The sequence below is a fragment of the Syngnathoides biaculeatus genome, chromosome 21 (genome assembly GCF_019802595.1).
Source record: "Syngnathoides biaculeatus isolate LvHL_M chromosome 21, ASM1980259v1, whole genome shotgun sequence".
Classification (NCBI taxonomy): domain Eukaryota; kingdom Metazoa; phylum Chordata; class Actinopteri; order Syngnathiformes; family Syngnathidae; genus Syngnathoides; species Syngnathoides biaculeatus.
The window spans coordinates 4,205,936-4,224,849 of NC_084660.1; the positions used below are offsets into that span (position 1 = coordinate 4,205,936).

The 18,914-nt window shown below is 50.0% G+C and overlaps 3 protein-coding genes across 5 annotated transcripts in view; 1 reads left to right on the forward strand and 2 right to left on the reverse strand.

Annotated features, from left to right (window-relative positions):
• The window catches only part of LOC133494950 (vigilin-like), a 1,371-nt gene extending 636 nt beyond the window's left edge, over positions 1-735 (reverse strand). Inside the window, exons 1-4 of the mRNA XM_061809258.1 lie at positions 604-735; positions 386-513; positions 208-312; positions 3-71 (exon numbers count right to left, since the gene is read on the reverse strand). Of these exons, the coding sequence (XP_061665242.1) occupies positions 3-71; positions 208-312; positions 386-513; positions 604-691 (390 nt within the window). The 5' untranslated portion in view covers positions 692-735. The remainder of the gene's footprint in view (positions 1-2; positions 72-207; positions 313-385; positions 514-603) is intronic.
• A 377-nt stretch (positions 736-1,112) lies between these two features.
• LOC133494691 (vigilin-like) lies at positions 1,113-18,911 on the reverse strand. Of its 2 annotated transcripts, XM_061808736.1 has the most exons (21): positions 18,771-18,911; positions 18,159-18,401; positions 17,943-18,093; positions 6,572-6,654; positions 6,057-6,158; positions 5,794-5,936; positions 5,368-5,583; positions 5,091-5,297; positions 4,394-4,609; positions 4,045-4,251; positions 3,838-3,945; positions 3,473-3,577; positions 3,321-3,399; positions 3,103-3,242; positions 2,929-3,033; positions 2,737-2,850; positions 2,581-2,667; positions 2,368-2,499; positions 2,004-2,222; positions 1,607-1,828; positions 1,113-1,429 (listed from the first exon to the last, which is right to left on the reverse strand). In XM_061808736.1, the coding sequence occupies exons 5-21, from the start codon at positions 6,130-6,132 to the stop codon at positions 1,118-1,120; spliced, it is 2,688 nt and encodes an 895-aa protein (XP_061664720.1). In that variant the 5' UTR covers positions 6,133-6,158; positions 6,572-6,654; positions 17,943-18,093; positions 18,159-18,401; positions 18,771-18,911; the 3' UTR covers positions 1,113-1,117. The 2 variants fall into 2 exon arrangements, with proteins under 2 accessions (XP_061664720.1, XP_061664721.1); XM_061808737.1 differs by lacking the exon at positions 1,113-1,429 and having other exon boundaries at positions 1,640-1,824.
• arhgef15b (Rho guanine nucleotide exchange factor 15b) lies at positions 8,416-17,948 on the forward strand. Of its 2 annotated transcripts, XM_061808735.1 has the most exons (17): positions 8,416-8,720; positions 10,681-11,121; positions 12,315-12,664; positions 12,758-13,169; positions 13,249-13,294; positions 13,374-13,426; positions 13,581-13,786; positions 13,877-14,037; positions 14,260-14,412; positions 14,491-14,620; positions 15,161-15,235; positions 15,339-15,431; positions 15,626-15,789; positions 15,880-16,044; positions 16,707-16,777; positions 16,851-16,955; positions 17,512-17,948. In XM_061808735.1, exons 2-17 carry the CDS (start codon positions 10,755-10,757, stop codon positions 17,670-17,672), a joined length of 2,712 nt encoding a protein of 903 aa, XP_061664719.1. In that variant the 5' UTR covers positions 8,416-8,720; positions 10,681-10,754; the 3' UTR covers positions 17,673-17,948. The 2 variants fall into 2 exon arrangements, with proteins under 2 accessions (XP_061664719.1, XP_061664718.1); XM_061808734.1 differs by having other exon boundaries at positions 12,315-13,169.
• Positions 18,912-18,914: the final 3 nt, after the last annotated feature.

Genomic DNA, 18,914 nt, shown 5'->3' on the forward strand with positions numbered 1-18,914 from the left:
GCGTTGGCCGGCAAGCCCTTCACCCGGATGGCGTCCTGCTGCAGCTCGGGCTGCGGCACCCGGATGTTCACCTGCGGACGCAAACCCACAAAGGACCTCGGCTTGCGAAATTCACGCGAGTTGCAAACTGGCGACGGGAATTTACAGGAATGAGCGGGGATAAAACATGCTTCATCCGAAATGGAAAAGAGACCTAAATTGTATCACCTCATATTCCTCCATCATCTTTCGGATTCCGCTGCCTTTCTGACCAATGACGTAGCGATGAAACTCGTTGGACACCTCCACGTCCTCCGTGACGGGCACCAGGGCCTGAAGGAAGTGGAAAAGGACGACGTCGCCGGGCACGTGCGGCTTGTAGGTTGAAATAAACGCCGGCGCCTACCAGCAGGGCAGCTTTAGCCACCTCGCACTTCTCTGCTCGCCCCAGGATGGCGACGATGTCACACTTACGGGGGACAAAGTCCCCGTCTGGACAGACGTGGTTGCTCTCCTGCGGAGAAGCCTCCTGACCTGGATGGATGGATGGATGGATGGATGATACAAAAGAGTCAAATGTAAAAATAACGTGAAACGTGGGAGAGACGTGAGCCCGTTTGGAACCTGCGTTGGCGTCGTCTCTCTCCGGGAACTTGATCTGGACCTCATGCTCGCGGGAGATGTGCTGAATGCGGCTGCCTTTGGGCCCCATGATGGCGCGGTGGTAGCGCTGAGGGATCGTCACCTCTACGCTCACCTGGGATTCCTGCTCGGGGGGGGACGGAAAACAAGCGCAAGTAATGAAGACATTGTAGGAAAGTCAGGGTTGCCCCGTGGGACCGGTTAAAACCAGCGCTCGTCCTCAATTAGGGTCGATAGTGAGTTGGAGCAAATCTCAGATGACATTGGGTGAGAGATGGGGTACACCTTCGGCTGGTTTGGTTTCACACCTCAGAACTGTGACGTGGAGCAGAGTCCACAGTCACGGTCCCGGCACGCACGGAGAGCAAAAGTGGATCCTGCTGCTTCCCGGAATTCCTTGTGGTGCTCTTTTTTTAACCGGCAGCATTGTCGTTCTAGGAAATCATGCTAAACATTGCTCTTTACTTTTGTTCCTGTCCATATTGTTCTGTGATTATTATCTTAAAAAAAAACCCACAATCAGTGAAGGATGACTGCATTGGATCATGAAAATGAAATGGCACTTCCTAATGAAGTCAGCGCTGCCTACCAGCTCCTTGATGATCTCCCGTATGCGTTTTTTGGCGGCCTCCACGCAGTCCTTGGCTCCCTTCAGGGAAACCCGTCGGCTGTTGGCCCCCGTGCGGGGGAAGGTGACGGCCACGCCGCCATATTCGTCGGCCAGCTCGCGCAGCACCCGGCCTCTGCGGCACACAAAATGGCGGTGGTGGCGTACATCCACATCCATGCTGTCCTCCACCACGTCATCCTGCGGACGATTTTCACCGTTACGCACAAAAGTCGGACGAGAATGCACGGCCATTACATCGGTAGTAGTATTTGTCTAAAAAGCACTCACGCTGTACCCTAAATGATGTACAGATATTTGTGTTAACAAGAAATATATAGATTCATACAAGTACAGATCATAAAAGAACAGCGTTACCAGGCTTTTGATCAGGCTTTCTAGTTCCTTGTGTGCCTGGCGAACAGCTTCCTCTTTCCCCACAATGGTGATGACTTCCTGCTCGGGGTCGTCAGGCGACGGGAAGATGATGCGCGCGCCCGTCCTGTCCCGCACGCGGCGAACGTTGGCCCCGCCGCGCCCTATCAGGAACTTGTGGTACTCGGGCTTGGCCTCCAGATCGGCCGTGAAGTTGTTGACTTGCTGAACGGACGAGAGCGGGCGCGGGCCGTGAAATACACGTCACAACGTTAGAAAGCCGACAAACTTCCTGCTGGAAAACTTGGGGCTTTTGGTCAGAGAGCGAGACTTCTCAAACTGGCCTTGACTGGATTTTGAGCCCTCCATCTGGATTTCTCCGCCGCCGCCCTGCGCTCACCTTCTCCGCGGCCAGCCGCAGCAGTTGCTTCTTGGCCTTCTCCACCTCGCCGGCGGGCCCCCTGATGGTGACCCTGTCCGAAGTCGAGCCCTCGGAAGGGAAGCGGATGCGGACGCCGCCGCACTCCTCCATGACGGCGCGCACCAGGCAGCCCTTGGAGCCGATCAGGGAGTTGTGCAGCTTGGCCGGGATGGCGACCTCCGTCTCTGTGATGTTGGCCTGGAAAGCGACGCACGAGGGGAGGCGGCACTGAGAACGCGTGTTGTCCACAAACGGGACCTCCCACACACTTCTGGGTGGCCAAAGACAAAAGTGAACACACCCTACATGTCCCTGTTCTTAGCCTGTGTGCGCTCAGACTCACCAGTTCTCTCTGGATGGCGAGGATTCGATCTCTGGCCGCCTCGCAGTGTCCCTTCTTACCCGTGATGACGATCATCTCGGAGTCGCTGTTCTCGGTGGGCAAGTCGATCTTGGTGCTGGTCTGCTCGCGGATCTGCCGCCAAAGGTATCGCGTCACGTGCCCCGGGCGACACGGGAGCCTAATCCTGCCCCGAAAATATCCGCCGCGGCTTACCTTTTTGATGTTGGCGCCGCCTTTGCCGATGATGTTTTTGTGGAACTGCTTGAAGATGGGAACTGAGAGCGTGAAGCTATTCTCCATCTGCATCCGGGCAAATCCAGCGTAAGTGCGAGCGCGTCACGGCGAAACGCGTCCTTCTGCTGGCCGTACCAGGTCGGCAATCATCCTCTGGAGGAACTTTGTGCACTTCTCCACCTCGCTCTTGGGCCCTCTCAGCTGAACAACGTTACTCTCCTGCGCCGGGTCGGGGAAGTTGATGATAACCTGGAGGTGGACTGGATTAGAAGTTCATTTGTGCAGCGGCGAAGGAGGAACGCACTTGAGAGGAGACGCCATTCCCACCTCGGGGAACTTGTCTCGGACTTCTTTTATCTTCTCTCCCTTCTGGCCGATGATCGTCCGATGGAACTTGCGCTCCACTACCAGATCTTTGGTCCGCTCATTCTCCTGAAAGTTAGTATGAAGGTTTTGACCCCCACGCTCTCTCGCTAACCCTTGCAGTAACCTTTGCCTCACCATTCTTTGAACCATCTCAATGAGTTCCCTGCGAGCCAGCTGGACGCCCTTGGGGTCACCTTCGATCCGGACCAGGCTGCTTCGCTCAGAGTCCTGCGGGATTCTCACAGACACCTTGTACTGCTCCTTAATCCGGTTTACTGGAAAATCACCGCAAGAGGATCACCCGTGTGACGACAGCCAAGTTTCAGTTCAAGTTCAGCCAAGACAATACTCACTATTGGTGCCGTTCTTTCCGATAAGATGTCTGTGGAAACGCTGGTCTACGATGATCTCAGTGTAGTCCATCCTCACCAGCTGGGGACGAGAAAAAGATGTGAGAGCATTTCAGGCAAAAAGGGTTCGAGGACAGTCAACATCCCCCACAGACCAGGTCCCTGATGATTTCTCGTATCTGGGCCTGAGCCTGCCGCACCTCCTCCGTTGGCCCCTCCAGGTTGATGCGCTCCTCGCCGTCGGTGAACTCAATGTGAACCTACGCACACGCAAACTAGTCAGGAGAAAACCGAACGCGTCCCCGAGAGTCCAACCCCGCTGGACCGCAGATTCCTATGCGATCATTTCATACAGCCAAGTCAGATTTTTGTATGTACAGCGGACATAGAAAGTCTGCGCACCGCGATGTTTTCGTTTTGCCAAAAATGCGTACCCTCAAGCTAGTACAAACTCCCTCAACCTTGACAAAGGCCCAAGTTCCGCTTAGTTCAGTTGGGCCTCATTGTCATGCTCACATACTCGAGGCAGCTGCTGTGTTATCCGCCCGATGTTTTGTCCCTTTTTGCCAATAATGAAGCGATGCAGCCAGGCCGGAGCCGTCACATCCATCACCGTCACACTTTTGGCCTGCAGAGCAGTAATTATCATAAAAAAAATCTCTCAAAAATGTGAAATCGAAAGGATGTGGTTCTGGCTGACAAACACTTTCAGGTTCCATCAAGTCACCTTCGAATAGACCTGCGTGAGGGCCGAGCCCAGCTTGTCGGGCTCCCCCCTCAGGATGATGGTCTCCGAGCCGGAATCCGGCGGGGGCATCTCCACCGACACCCCCGTGGCCTCCAGGATCTCCTGCAGGGTGTTGCCCTTTGGGCCGACGATGTACTTGTGCTGCGACTTCTTCACCTCCGCGGAGATGGTGGTGGTCTTCCTCTTCTGTCGGGGAAGAAAAGGTCAAAAGATTTTGCTCATAATGAACATTACGGCAACGCTATTTTTTCCACGTTTTACTTTTTTTTTTTTTTTCCCCCAACATGCGTATTTGTGATCGCTTTCGTCAAAATTAATTTCGCCAAACCTTGTCGTCGTAAATGGCGCGGATGCGGGCGAGCGCCAGGGCGACGGCCTCCTTCTCCCCGGTGACGACAATCTCGTCCTTGGGCAGGCTGGCAGGGGGTACGCTGATGCGGGCGCCCGTTTCCTGACTCAGCTCCTGCACCAGCCGATTGTGCGGGCCCGAAATGAAGGGGTGGAAGGCCTTCTCCAGGGGGAGACGCTCCACCGCACGCTTGTCCTGAGGGGTAAAGAGGGAAAGTCAACGGGAAAATTCAACGTGACATCCCAAGTTCTCCGATGGCCGCCGTGAGTAGACAACCCGTCCTGGCCAATTCATTCACGAGACACGGACGACTGATCAAGGACAGCAAGTCGTGAGTTTTGAGAAAAGCAGAGTGACTCACAGACATTACGAGAAATTGCATTTGTTCAACTTTTCAACGTCACTAAGGGTCGGCCCGTTGTGTCCGTGAGGGATGCGGAGAATTGAGAAAGGTGCTGCTTTTCTGGTCTTGCCGTGCACGGGCACAAAAAGCCCGCAATTAGTACAAAACACAGCGGCAAGATTCTTGACCTGCCATCATATTTGCGCTCTCCGGGCCAACTTGCACTGGCAACGGTCCACCTGAGATGTGACTTGATGGTTCTTGCGGCTCGTAAAGTATGACATGGCTTCGCAGATTTTTACCCGCACCAACAAGTGACAAACCAAGTCCGACCTGCTCCGCAGAGATCAGCAGTATCTCGTGCCGCGCCTTCTCGATGCCCTCCTTGGTCCCGGCGATGCGGATGTCGGCGCTGGGGTCGTCCGGCCGCGGAACTCCGATCTTGGTCCCGGTCTTGAGCTCCAGTTCCTGCAGCTTTTCGCCGTTCTTCCCGATGACAAAGCGGTGGTGCTCCTTGGGGATGGCGACGGCGGTTGAGGCCTTGGGGAGGGCGAGCGAGAGCTGAACCTGCGCTTTGCCGGCGTCCGATTCATTTTTTGACCGACCTTACCTGAGTCTGCAGTCGGGCCACAATCTCCTTGCGGGCCTTCATGACGGAGTCCACTTTGCCTGTGACCATGATGGACAAGCCCTGGTCTTTAGCCAGGGAGAGCTCAATGTGGGCTTCTGTTCGTTGCATGATGTCCAAGCAGACTTTAGCTTCTTCGCCCTCCCCGAACTGGCTGTTGTCCTTGTAGCGGGGCTCCTCGAGGGGCACGTGGAACACCTGGGACGCGGCAGGTCAGAACCGCGCTTACCGTTGAGTTAATCCTCGAACAGAACGGAGTGGATTTTGGCGTTAAGAAGTGGAGGGTCACTGATGGCAGTGGCCTCGTCAAAAACATGATTTAAAAATGACATTTACAGAAATCCCGATGAAAGGCCGGCACACTTGAAAAGGTTACGTCATGTCCAACGACCTCGTTGGCAAACTCACCCGAGTGATGACGGAAGCTTTGATGGGCCTGATGGTAGCCCCCCAGGCGGGGGCCGCCTCCTCCCCCGGCGCACCCTTTTCTGGCAGAGGAGGGAAGGCCTCCAGGTAGGTGGGGATGTCGGCCTCGTCCTCGTGGACGCAGCCTGCGCCACAGAGGCGAGAAAAACGAAACAAAAAATGACATATTGACGTAGCCAAGTCATCATTCAGCCTGCTTCTTCCATAACGCAAACATTACATTTTTTAAATCCCAAAAATATTACCGATAATCTCCTGGTCCTTCAGGCCGTCGCGATGCTCCACAAAGCTCTCGGGGGTCAACACTGCCACTGAGCTCATGGTTCACGACTTCTTCCGTGAGTCCACTGAGACAAAAGCAAACAACGCGGTTGGCAAAATAAATGACCTACAAATTATGTTTTTGGGGGGTTTTTTTTGTGTCATTCGAATACAGTTTTTACATACAAATGCAGATCGCCCACCAATTAAAAGCAAGATACTAAACAAGGTCGCGATGTTTAAAGTGAACTTTGCAAAACGACTCCATCTTGTACCTCAAGACACCTACAAGTCAGGCCATGTTCAAATATTGCTCGTACTTTGAACACGACTGTACATTGCTTCTCAAGAGGGACCTTATTTCATGCGATTAATGACAATAATATCCTCATGATTTCTTATCTTTGCTCGCAGTTGTGTTCGAGGTCAAGATCGAGGTACTTTAAGCAGATAACAGCATCAAAGTCCGAATGGTTACAACACGCCTGCCGAGTTCTACCTGCAAAGGTCAATTGCCAGAGAGTCCGTCCAGGGCAGCGGCTACCGGAGGCGCTTCAGTGGCCGTCTTTTGTTTTTCAGCTCCTGAAAGTGCAGCAGATCAAAGCGTGAACGGGCTGGAAGCGGAAAGGATGACATCAATGAAAAGGTGGGTAGATAGCGCCAACTATAGTCGACCATTTTGTAAAATCTCAATCGTTGGCAGCATTGGGAAGACGATATTGAATATTCACTGTTCTGATCATAAGTGTCAGCTTTCAGTGGAGGAACTTTTAAGTAAAATTGGAAGAAAATTTCCAGCGCTCTGTTCCCCCCCCTTTGGAAAGGAAAACCTGCAACTTCTGCACTGGACCGAAGGTACAAAGATGTAAGTTGGTGAAACGCAAAGTTGATTTTGAGCGAGTGAATTCACCCATCCAAGTTCATGATGATCACTGTTATGAATAATTACAGGATGCGCATAATTAACAATGTCAGCCTGCGGGGCCTCTTGTACCGTTGAGGTATTGTGGCTGAATTTGTTGAAAGAATAATAATGTGATATTGTTGGGCAATGTTTAATTTTTCATTTTTATTCTGGTTTGACAATCAGGCGCTATTAAAAAAAAAACACCTGAATAATAAATGAGAAGTTACTCACTAGTTGCAGTACTAGTAGTTTTTTTTTTTTTTGTTTTGTTTTCGTTTTTAACAACTCTTAACTCAGCCGGTATTTGATCCATATTCGATACGGTTGACAGCGTTCCGAGCTCAGGCTTCCCCCGTGCCTCTCTGCTCCAGTCTGTGCCGGTTGAAATTTGCGTTTGCTCATAACATATTTTTCAATTCATCTCGCTACGGACATCATTAGGAGCTTCTGCTAACCGGCTAAAAACAACAACAACAACAACAAGCTAGTAGCCCAGATCGCCCGCACCGGCGCACTAGCTTCCCGGGACGCTCGGCTGCGTCTCATTTGTGGAGGCGAACCAACCGGCTCCCTTGCCAACGCGGAAGCTTCCATAAAGACGAAGTCGTTTCGACAAGAATGTTGACAATGGCAAACGAGTGCGATGTTGTCCGACCTTGCAGAGAGGGAAAATGTAGCCGAGGGCGTGCGCTTGACAGGTGATGGCGTCGACACAAACGTGATTGGTCGAGGAGCGCCACCTCTGGCAGCCGCGGAACGATACGCCCGCGATGCGCTGCGGCCGAAAAAACAAGTGGAGATAATTGCCGCAGTATGTTTACGCCACGGGAGCATCCAAACAAAATAGACCCCAAGGGGATTTTAATGCCATTCGTTACATTTTAAACAGTGTTAAACAACTACAATTTTATAGATATATGGTAATTATATAGCTTTTTTTTTGTCGTTTAGCGCAAAGCTATTATCGACAAAAAAAAAAAAAAAGTTATCATTGGAGTCCACGCAAAGTATAGTGCAGTAAACGATGTTATTGTCCACTGTATGGCGTATTTTCTATTTTTGGGCGCTCGGTGGAAGTCGAATTCCGCGTCAAACAGGTGCAACGTGACTACGTTTCTTTTTCCATAAAGTCTATTGTTGCACATTCAGAATAAAATGCAACTGCAACGATAAAGATTTTTCTTAAAAAAAAAAAAAACCAACACACTGCTGAATCTACGATTACTTTTCACGAAGTTCTGAGCATGAGCAAGGTTCTGGTTATCAATATCAAACTAACCGTGTTCCAATATTGTCGCCTTCACGATAAATGACACTGTATTCACTTTGACCAAGTTGCCCGTGATGCTCGCGCTTTTACTTTGAAATCCAAAACGGAAGCATTGACTTAGTTTTGACGATTTTGAGCTCCGCGGGGGGCGTGGGATGGAGCGGGGGGTGTCGTCCTGCCTTCAAGTCCGCTCCACTGACTCACTCAGCCGGCAACAAAGGAGAGAAAGCCAACCCCTGGGGGGGCCATGGGGGACGCTAAGATTCCTCTCACTTATTTCCCCTTTTTGTATTTTTATTATTCATTTCCGGCAGTAGTTCGCTAGATCTCACACCCCCCCCCTCACCCCCCATAATAAATACATTATTCATATAGTGTACCAGTTTGATGACCAACAAAACAATGTTAAGAGTGCCGACACAACAACCGACCGACTGACGAGTAATGCTTACTCTCGTCCGAACAACCCTGGTGAGTTTTTGTCATTTTCATTTTTAAACTTTAAGAATTCACTCCGCCGTGGGTTAAGGGGAGGGGGGGGGGGGAAGTCGAAATCGAAAGCACCTGTGTACCCTTGAGTGGACACAAACGTAAATATGTAAATCACGAGCAAGCGATGGAATACACTCATTCATAATCCAGTCTAGTGAAAGATAGTAATAACTAAGTTATAACTCCTCGTGAGAGTGAAGCCAGGGAACGCCAAGCAAAATTTCATTAGCATATGAATGCGGGGGGGTGGAGGGGTGGATTGCACACCTCTTTTGTGTGCATTTTTTTTAACACTCATTACAGCTGTCAGCTTTTAGAAGCACCCACTATTTTATTCACACTGACCCACTGTTTCCAGAACAGATGGTACACACACACACACACACACACACACACATACATACTGAACACACTACACCATCGTGTTAATGGAAGCACCCCCCCCCTTTTATCATTATTATTTTTTGGGGGGGCACTTAAGGATTGCGCACAAACCGGCCTGATTTCAGGCATCATGCCATATTCGATATGTATTGAATTTAAGGTGACAAAACACACTTTCAAGAACGAGCGAGCGAGCCCCTGACCCGGCCCAAGTGCGTGTCGAGTGTCCGCCGGCCCGGAGGGTTGAAGGTACCACGCCAAAACCAGGTCAAAGGGAGGAAAAAGCGGGGATGTCACGGGGTGCCTGGAAAATATTACAGTACATTTCCCAAGCTTTCAATTGAAAAAAAAAAAAAAAAAAAAAAAAAAAAAGCTCAAGATTTTCCATTTCAAGTTCGCCCCAAAATTGTTTCGACTCGTGGAAAAAAATGTCAGATTCATCAATTACATGTGTGTTATTGTCAGTTTTGTTTCCTCCCTTAACAAAGAAAATACACAATGAAACCTGAAACCTCTCCAAAAGAACAAGTTAACTGACTCCGCAGCGTGCGCACACGTCGAACTGCAAACTGGTCCGACGAGGTGGTTTACGTTCTCGCTTGGCTTGCCTGAACCTTTCATTAGAACCTGCAGGTGTTCACACGCTGCACAAAACTCTATTTTATGCCAAATATTCAACGACAAGTTTATCGAGCGTATGGGCTCAGCGCGCCTGATGAATGACTGAGAAATCGCAAATGATTCCTCCGCAGCGTTTCCCTTTGACCTAGCATAGCGTAAGGCGCTTAAGCATCGGTCATCATTTCTTGCCCCCGAGGTTTGGACTTTTCTTCTAGGTTGATGTTTGTTTGTCCGCACTCATGTCCTCGACACATTTAGCGCCTCAAAAGTAATAATTAATAGTCAACAAACTTTTCTGTACGGCTTTTTCCGAGAGGGACGGTTATTTGATATCTGGGCCCGCAACGGACTGGATGCACAAGGAGTGGACGACTCCTCGTGCAAAGTTCATCTACCTCTGCAAGCCCTGTGGCAGAGTTCAGCTTGTTTATAAGGGATCGGGATCTGATCACGCTGTCAAAGTATGCAAAGAATAAAATCAAACAAATGGTTTAGAGATGAACATCCAACCGAAACGTAACTTCCGCTAACAACTGGAGCTAAACCTAGCCACTCCCTGAAATACAAAGATCTTGCTCTCTGTCGGGATTCATCACTTCAATGCCACCAAATACTTTTCTTTTGGCCAAGCCTTTGGCGACACCCACAGAAAATTCATGAACATATGCAGCATTTATACTTCTCGTGACATTCTTGTTTGCGGCGACTTTCTCTCATATAAAATATGAAAAGTTGGGGCATTTGTGTTATGTATTCCCATACAGATTGATGTAAAACTCATTCACTCGCAGCCCTCTCAAGTTAACGTGGACATTTGACGTTAAAAACCGTCAATGGTAGTGAACGAGTTGGCGCTTCCTTTCTTTTAGTCCAGTTCCTCCAAATTGGACTCAGACTTGACAACCAAGACCGATTTCATCTGTTTCCTCAACAGGTGTGGATGAAATGTTCAGGTGGATAGTTTCTCTCTGAGCCTCGGCTCTGACTGGAACCAGAATACCAATCAACATGTCTGCCCAGGAAGCAAGCCAGCCTTCCGCAGCCCAGGCGGCGGAGGTCAAACGCAGACCGGAGCTGCCGCCGAAACCGACGGAGCGAACGTCCTCCCTCCCTTTGGGGGATCACGCCAGGGCCGTGAGCCCCTCCAGCGTCAACGTCAAAAGGATGGTGAACAAATTCACCGAAAACCGGGTCGCGCCGGCCAACGCCGCGCGAAAGCAAGTGAGAAGGCAGCCCGCGTTGAAACCCGAGGCCGGTCCTGGCGGTGGCCAGCTCCAGCCGCCTCCGCTGCCCAAGAAGAGGACTCGCCCCCCACACGTCAAGAGCACGGAATCAGAGGACGGCGACGGCGTCTGTGCCGAAGGAGGTCGCTCAGGTATCTGTCTGGCAATTATAAGAACACATTCTGTAGGTGCGGCAGATGTCTTCCAAGAACCATAAACAGGTTTTGTCGGTCACATGATTACTTTCACATTTGGCGTGTGTAAGTGTGCAAGTTTCAGCCCTCAATATGTTCCGCAATCATCAAGGACCGACACCAAATGCTCCAATACCAAACCAAACTTGTGTCAAGTCCCGACATTTTTGAATTTAGCCATCTCGTATCATCATCAAAACGAGCAACGTGACGCAGTCGGTCATGTTTTTTTTTTTTTTTTTTTTTTTTATGTTGATTTCAATGTAAAGTGTATTCTTTGTTCCCAATTTATGAAACAATATCACTTCCCTTTTTTTTTTTTTTTTTTAATTCCCTGTTATATTCTCACAAGCTTGAAGATATAACAGTGCAATATCCACTTTGCATATTAGCAATACACATTTTATAGGGTTACTTTATCATGTCAAAACAAGTTTTTTCTTTTTCTTTTGAGGAGCCATGTTGTGGCACATTCCCCGGTTTGCATACTGCTTATGTGTCTTACGGGGGAGGTGTCCAAAGTCCGGCCTGCTGAGTTTTTATTGGCCCGCCGCATATCCTGACAAAATTAAACATGGCCCTCATCAAGAGGTTATGAGATAAAACGTCCAAGTGATATTTAAAAACACAAAGCACTGAATGTTGCAAAGATATCGCACATGCACTAGAAACTTTTTCTTTTTTTTTTTTTTTTTGGTGGGGAGGCTTTGTCAGCAATAACACAAAGGTGAGATTTAGGTTTTCTTTAAGTTGACCGACAGCATTTTTGCAAACAAGATGAAATGGGCCCCACTCTTCCTTGCATTTTTTTTTCCCCCGATGTGACCCTGTGAGGAAAAAAGTCCGATGTATTCCACTGAAGTTGCGCAAGTAATTCCGATTTTCCTGACCACACAGAAATCGATACTTTGAAAATTGGCTGTGTTATAGCGGGGTTCACTTAAGTCAACCAAATGGAATCCAAAACCTCACTCTCTCCGGTTTCCATTGATTTGCCCGTAGCGGCTTTGCAAACCCCGCATCAATATTTGAAGACGCCACTTAGGCGCTGGGCTGTTTGCAAAGAGAACAGCTGACTCGACAGTCCAAAGTGGAGTACGGGGTACTTGGGAGTGACCCTAAGCGGAAGGGTTCGATGTCGCTTCCCACAGACCCCGATGGCAAAGAAATGGAGAGCCAGTCCGTCGGCGGAGAAGCGGAGGAAGAGGATCTTCCGGAGTGGGCTCCCGGGTCCTGCTGCGACCCCGGGTGCTGTTGCGTGTGCCACCTCCGGCGACCCGGCATGAAGCTGGTGTGGGTGCCGCTCCAAGCGGAGGACGGCAGCGAGGGCGGAGAAGGCGCCGAGGTCTTTGAGGAAGAAGGTTCCGACTTGGCTTGGTCGGAGGATGGCGAGACGTACGACAGGCGCGCGGAGGTAGAGGACCAAGTGGATGACGGGGGCGGCAAGGTTGACAACGAAGAGGTCACGCGTTACTCGAACGAGGAGGCCAAGATGGAAAAGGCAAGGGTTCACAACTCGTTGGAGATTATATTTGGAGAGAGTCCCAGAAGACTCGCGGATCCTGGACCTCATTTTTTTGTCTCTCACCCTCAGGTCGCCCCTCTTCCCCCCAAACAGAATACATTTGTGCCGGTTATCAACAAATCCACCCAGGAAATCGAAGACATTTATGAGTCCATAATCCCCACGGTTGATCCCAATCACAGTAAGAAAGCTGCTCAGGACTTGGACATTCCTCAGGTCAAGGTGCCCACGCCGGCTCGCCGGTCTAAGCCTCCAGAGATTCAGAGGGAGGCATGTTCAGGGTCAGCAGTCGACGAGGTGCCGCCCGCCATCCCGCCCCGCGTGCCCATGACTCAGGACAGTCGGAGCCTCGCGCCCCAGGCCACCACGGAGGCAGTCCCTCGGACCCCGGCCAGCCCTCTTTTGCCCAGCAGACCCCCACCGCTGCTGCCAAAGGCGGATTACAGCAGGGACAACAATCCCACCTTCGCACAGAAAAAGGGTTTGTAAGCAACAAGCACTTGTACTTGCATTGTCCATGGCGGAAACGGAGACCAGTATGCACTTCTATCATCTTTTAGAAGGAGAGAACGACGAAGCAGGCAAAGAGGATTCAACGGAAGAGCCGTGAGTTTTTGCAACACCTCCGTTTCCATACTGCGAACAAATCAAGTTCTGTCTCACGCTCTTCTGCTTCCCTTTGCAGGTCTCTGACCAAGACAGAAATTTCCAAGAGCTGGAAGTCCCGGCTGCAAAATGGTCAGTCGGAAAGCACAAGAAAACCTCTGCCGTTCGTGGGGGGGGGTTAGGGATCGAGCCCTGTTGTGAATAGCGGGGGAGGGAAATTTCAATGGTTTGAACTGAAATATATCAGATTTTCAGCATCACCAAGAGTTGTTTCTCACCCCATCAGAGCCTTTGTACCAGACCTACCGGGCCACTGTTATCACAAAAGAGATCCGCCGGCAGACGGTTTGCCGGAACATCAGCACAGCAACCGCGGACTACGTCGTAGACTTGCCGTCCCGGAATGAGTGCACCTTGTGGCAGAACCTTCCAGCGGTGCGGGACAGTGGCGTCCTGGAGCGGCTCACGCCTGAACAGTGCAAATATCAGGAGGTGAAGAGCGGGGTGGGGGTGGAATCAATGAAGTCCCTACTTCTAGGCGATCCAGCTAATATGACCCTTATCATGTGCTGTTCCATGCAGAGTATGTTTGAGGTTCTGACATCAGAGACCTCCTACCTCCGTTCGCTACATGTTCTTACAGAACACTTCCTGGACAATCGGGAGCTGGAAGGGACGCTGGTCATCAGGGACAAGAAACCCCTCTTTTCCAACATTCTGAGGGTCCGCGAGGTCAGCGAGAGGTGAGGAGAGGCAGATGAAAATTAGATTTGGTCCAAATTACGGCTGCAACGATTAATCTGACGAGTTGAATAACAAGTAAACAAACTAGCCAACTCTAAATTCCCATTCACTGATACGCACGTCACTCGCTATAATGCTGTAATTCTAAAAAAAAAAATGGATAGCCTCAGCTTTAGTCAAAATTGCAGGAAGCGTTGGAACTAACGACAATCTGCCCTTAGGTTCCTGAAGGACCTCGAGGACCGAGTGTTTGAAAACATTGTGTTCTCCGATATCTGCGACATCATCCACTATCACTCCAAGCACAACTTCCCTGCCTACATCGACTACGTCCGCAACCAGATCTACCAGGAGAAGACCTACACCTCGCTCATGTACTGAAAGGCTTCACTTTCTGAGTTTTGCAACACAAACGGCATGCATGGAATACCGAGATGTGCAATGTGCTACAGGAAGAACAACACGCAGTTTGCCGCCGTCATCAACCGCCTTCAAGAGTCACCTCAGTGCCATCGGTTGCCGTTCATGTCCTTCCTGCTGCTGCCTTTCCAGCGGATAACGCGCATCAAAATGCTCATTGAGGTGAACGACAAAGTCGGGAAAGCAAGAGCCGCGCGACTATTGAACTACAAGCTACAAGGGGCTCGACGTAAATCCCAATAGATCTCCTCTGGCTGGAATATATCCACACCATGACAACGAGGCACTCTAAAGTGAAATAAAATAACAGCAAGCAGCCGCTACTACACACTGTAACGTCACCCAAAAAAAAAAAAAAACATGCACTCATGGCTGACAACAAGGCGCTCTAAAGTGGCTATGCTAACCCTGGTTTACACACTGCGTGTCAAGTCAGAGTTTAACAATTTCTCCACAATTCAGTACAAAGATATCAATCTTGAAACTATCTTTTAACATGAGGCCGGTTTTCTCCATTTCGCCTCACACCAAACAAGCTTGGAAGCAGTCTTTGCGTCAATTTCCACAAAAAAAAAAAAAAACACGTTTTCTTTACAAACGATGTGAAAATAAGCAAACGCGACTCACCTCGAACGCGTGCCCTTGTTTGGATTCTGCCGGAAAGAAATTTGCAAAGTAGAACGCGGTCGTTTGTTGTTCCAGAACATCCTGAAGAGAACACAAGAGAGGACCAAGGAGGAGCAGATGGCCTCAAAGGCTTTAGCCTCCGTGTCGAAGGTAAACACTTGTTACGTCTCCATCCTAAGGCGACGTCGACAGCCGGCTGGCAGTTTCGGGTGTGCTGAATCGCTAACGGACCTCGTCTGACGTGACGTTACAGATCATTGATGAGTGTAACACAGAGGTGGGGAAAATGAGACAGATGGAGGAGTTGATCCTCATCTCCACAGCACTCGAGTTTGACAAGCTCAAGGTGAGCAGACGCAGCAGGCCCACGGAATCCGATTTAGCACCGGGTTCGAATCTCAGCTCTGGGCCGTTCTCCATTCTCAACGCTGTCTTTAAAGCCCGTTAAGCGTCTCCGTATTGCAGAACGCGACAACGCGACAAACATCCGTCAGCTGGACATAAGTGATTTCAAAGAGTCCACATTGCTGCCTTTTGCAGGCCATCCCCATCATCTGCCAGACTCGTTTCCTGGAAAAGAAGGGAGAGCTCCAGGAAATGTCCAAAGGAGGAACTGTTTTCCAAATGAGAGTCAAATTCAATCCCATCTACGTTTTTCTTTTTAACGACCTGCTCATCATCACCTCAAGCACGGTCAAGAAGGGGTGAGAGACTTTTGGCAACCACGCGAGCAATCGTGCTAAACTAGCGCAAACGCCGCTATTTCGCCGCGTCGTCTGCCCTTGTTCCAACAGCACGGAGCGCTTTGTGGTGCTGGACTACGCCCACCGCTCCCTGGTGCAGGTTCAGCCCCTGGAGGAGGAAAGGAACAGCGGGCCATACGAGAACTGCTTCACCCTCATCCTGCTGGAGAACCACAACGGACGCATGATTGAGCGCCTCATCAAAGCCCCGTCCCAGTGAGTACAGCACAAGTAAACACTTTTGTCACGCTTGACAGTTTCTGCCGAGGACCGTTTTAGTCACCATGGAGCGAGATTAGCATAATACTAAAAGTCAGCAGTGTTTTTCACCATTGTTGCAGTTATTTGATGTCCATACACAAGTAGGATTTCCGACGCACCTTGGACAAGCGAATGCACCGCTGAGTCGATCAACAGAATGAACGGAGAAGGATGACCCTAGCTGGCGTCCCGTCTTTAATGGTTCCGACGTCGCGTGTCTGTCGGCAACATATCGCCAACGAGCAAACGCTCACCCAGCGACATCTTTTTATGACGAACCCGCCGTCAGTGCCACATACGTTCGTCGACCAGACTGAAGCGTCGCTTTCCAAAATCTCAGAACTGGCCGCTCTTCACCTTGAGACCCCGAGAGCTCGATTCTACGCGACATCAAGATCATTGCAGAATATTACATGCCGATTTTGAGATTGCCAAATCTTCGGGATGATTGACTCAGCGGGGACACGAACTGTGAAAAGCCTCTACAAAAATATCTTCACAGGAAATCTTTCATCGATATATATATATATATAAAAAAAAGATGAATCGATAAAAACCGTTTAAACGCCAATCCGCAAGTGATTCGACATCTTCACAATTAACATCTTCGCTGACAGGCCGGACATGCACAGGTGGATGGCAGCCTTTCCCAGCAAAGAGGAAGATGACGTGGTCTACGACGCCTGGGGTGAGCTCCACTAGGACCAAACCGCGACGGGTCGCGTTTAGTTTTTAACTGACGCATTCGTTGTGCGTGTCAGACTGTCCGCAGGTCCAATGCGTGGAGCAGTACGTGGCCCAACAGGCCGACGAGCTACACCTGGAGCCCACTGAAATCGTCAACGTCATACGGAAAACAAACGAGGGTAAGAAGGACGGGCGGAGAGAATCCTTGTCTCGTTTGTTCTCCCCATTTTCAATTGACAATCACAAAACAAACAAACAAAAAAAAGTGATTCATTCTGCTTACAACGACAAAAATGGGGAGGGGGCGGGGCGGGACATTTTTCATGCCCCATTTTTCAATAAAAATGTTTGTAATGCTAACAGTTGCATATGCATGCAACTTAAAAGTTAAATAAGTGAACTGTTCTCCGGCAGAGATTCTTTCGCATACCATACTTTGAGATTTCCTGTCACATTAGAAGCAGACTAGAAAATAATCTACCACCCCCCCCCGCCCCCACTGCCAATTTAAAATGGGACAAATTATAGACGAGAGGGATTATGGAGATTTTGCATCTGCTATCATTAAACCGGACCCCTCCCTTTTCCTGCTTCTCATTACCGCCGCAATCGTCACCCCTGCACCATCGCAGTTTAATTTTCTTTTCTTGCATGAACAATACCGAAACCACCGCTTTTCCCCTTCCCGCCCCTTTTGTGCGCTTGCCGTGTGTCCCCCCCCCCCCCCGCCCGCAGGATGGTACGAGGGCATCCGGCTGTCGGACGGCCAGAAGGGCTGGTTCCCCGTCAGCAACATCATCGAGATCACCAACGAGCACGTGAGGCGGCGCAACCTGAAGGAACGCTATCGGGTCGCCCAGGCCGCCAGCCAGGTCACCACCGTCAAGAAAATTTAAACAGGACGCTCAAATTGACATTTTCCCGGTCGTGTATCATCACGTACAGAACTAGTGACAAAAAGGACGATTATTTATACTACTTGACTCTTTTAAAAGTGAAATAGAATGGACACACAATCCAATACAATGCTGTAAAGTGAATATTTTTAATGTATGCGCTCAGTCTTTATAAAAGTGCCAAACCACAACGAGCAGCACACCACAGAACGGTTGTTTGGGTACTGGAGTGTGTTTTCTGTTAGTTCCCCAAGAGACAGGAAGACGTACTTGTGAGCTCAGCGTCAGGGACGTTGCTCGGGATCGGTAGCATGTATTCCTCGTAATGTTCCACGGTGTCCATTTGCCTGAACTCCACCCATCCCGCAACTGTACCGCCGGGCAGCCCCTCGTCTGCGGGACCGAAGTCACCCCGGCCGACCTTCAATTTTTGTAAATTCCCGTCAATTCCCGTGGAAGGTTTTCGAAAATATTTTGCGACCTTACCTGAGTGTCTGCGGCGCCTTGGTAGCGCAGTTTGAGAAGACAAGTGATCGCCTGGTCCTCCTCCGGACTCAGCTGGAGGACCATCCGCCCCGGATGCACATCGGAGGGGGCCCTCAGCGTGGGACCGCCCAGGTTCCTCAACGCGTGCGGCCCGTTCCGGAAGGGGTCCGCTCGACTGGGAGCAGCTGGGCTTGTGCACATGAGCGGCGGGCGGGCGTTGAGCCGGAAGTGACGCGACGCCGGCTAGAGACAAATTGGCAAGGTGAAGGAAATTAGGACGGAAAATTCATACGTCAGGTGTGGTCAAAACGCTACATTTGATTGTCAAAATTGGTGGGTTCAGTTAATTTCAATCCAATAATTCATTCACACATTTTAATGTGCTGTATATGTACAAACATACATTCACTTAACATGTAAAATGTTTTTACACGGAATATATTTTTAAAGTGCATGCAGGATATAGAATTTAACTTTATTTCCTCACCACAAATATGTATTTTTGCACCAAACGAGTCACCTAATATGTCCACAATGTATTTGTCAGGAGAGAAAAACATAAAGGCACCAATTTTTGGCAGTCTTATCTGGATCAGGACAGTGGACACTTACCCCCACTTGGTTCACAGTGCTGGGGATCATTTTCCCCCACGGGGTGGAGTGCGTGGAGAAGGCCTCTGGGGAGTCACAGTCGCTAGTTTGGAACCCAGGCTGGGAATCACGATTTTGAGAGGTGCCCAGACCTGCGGCAACGTA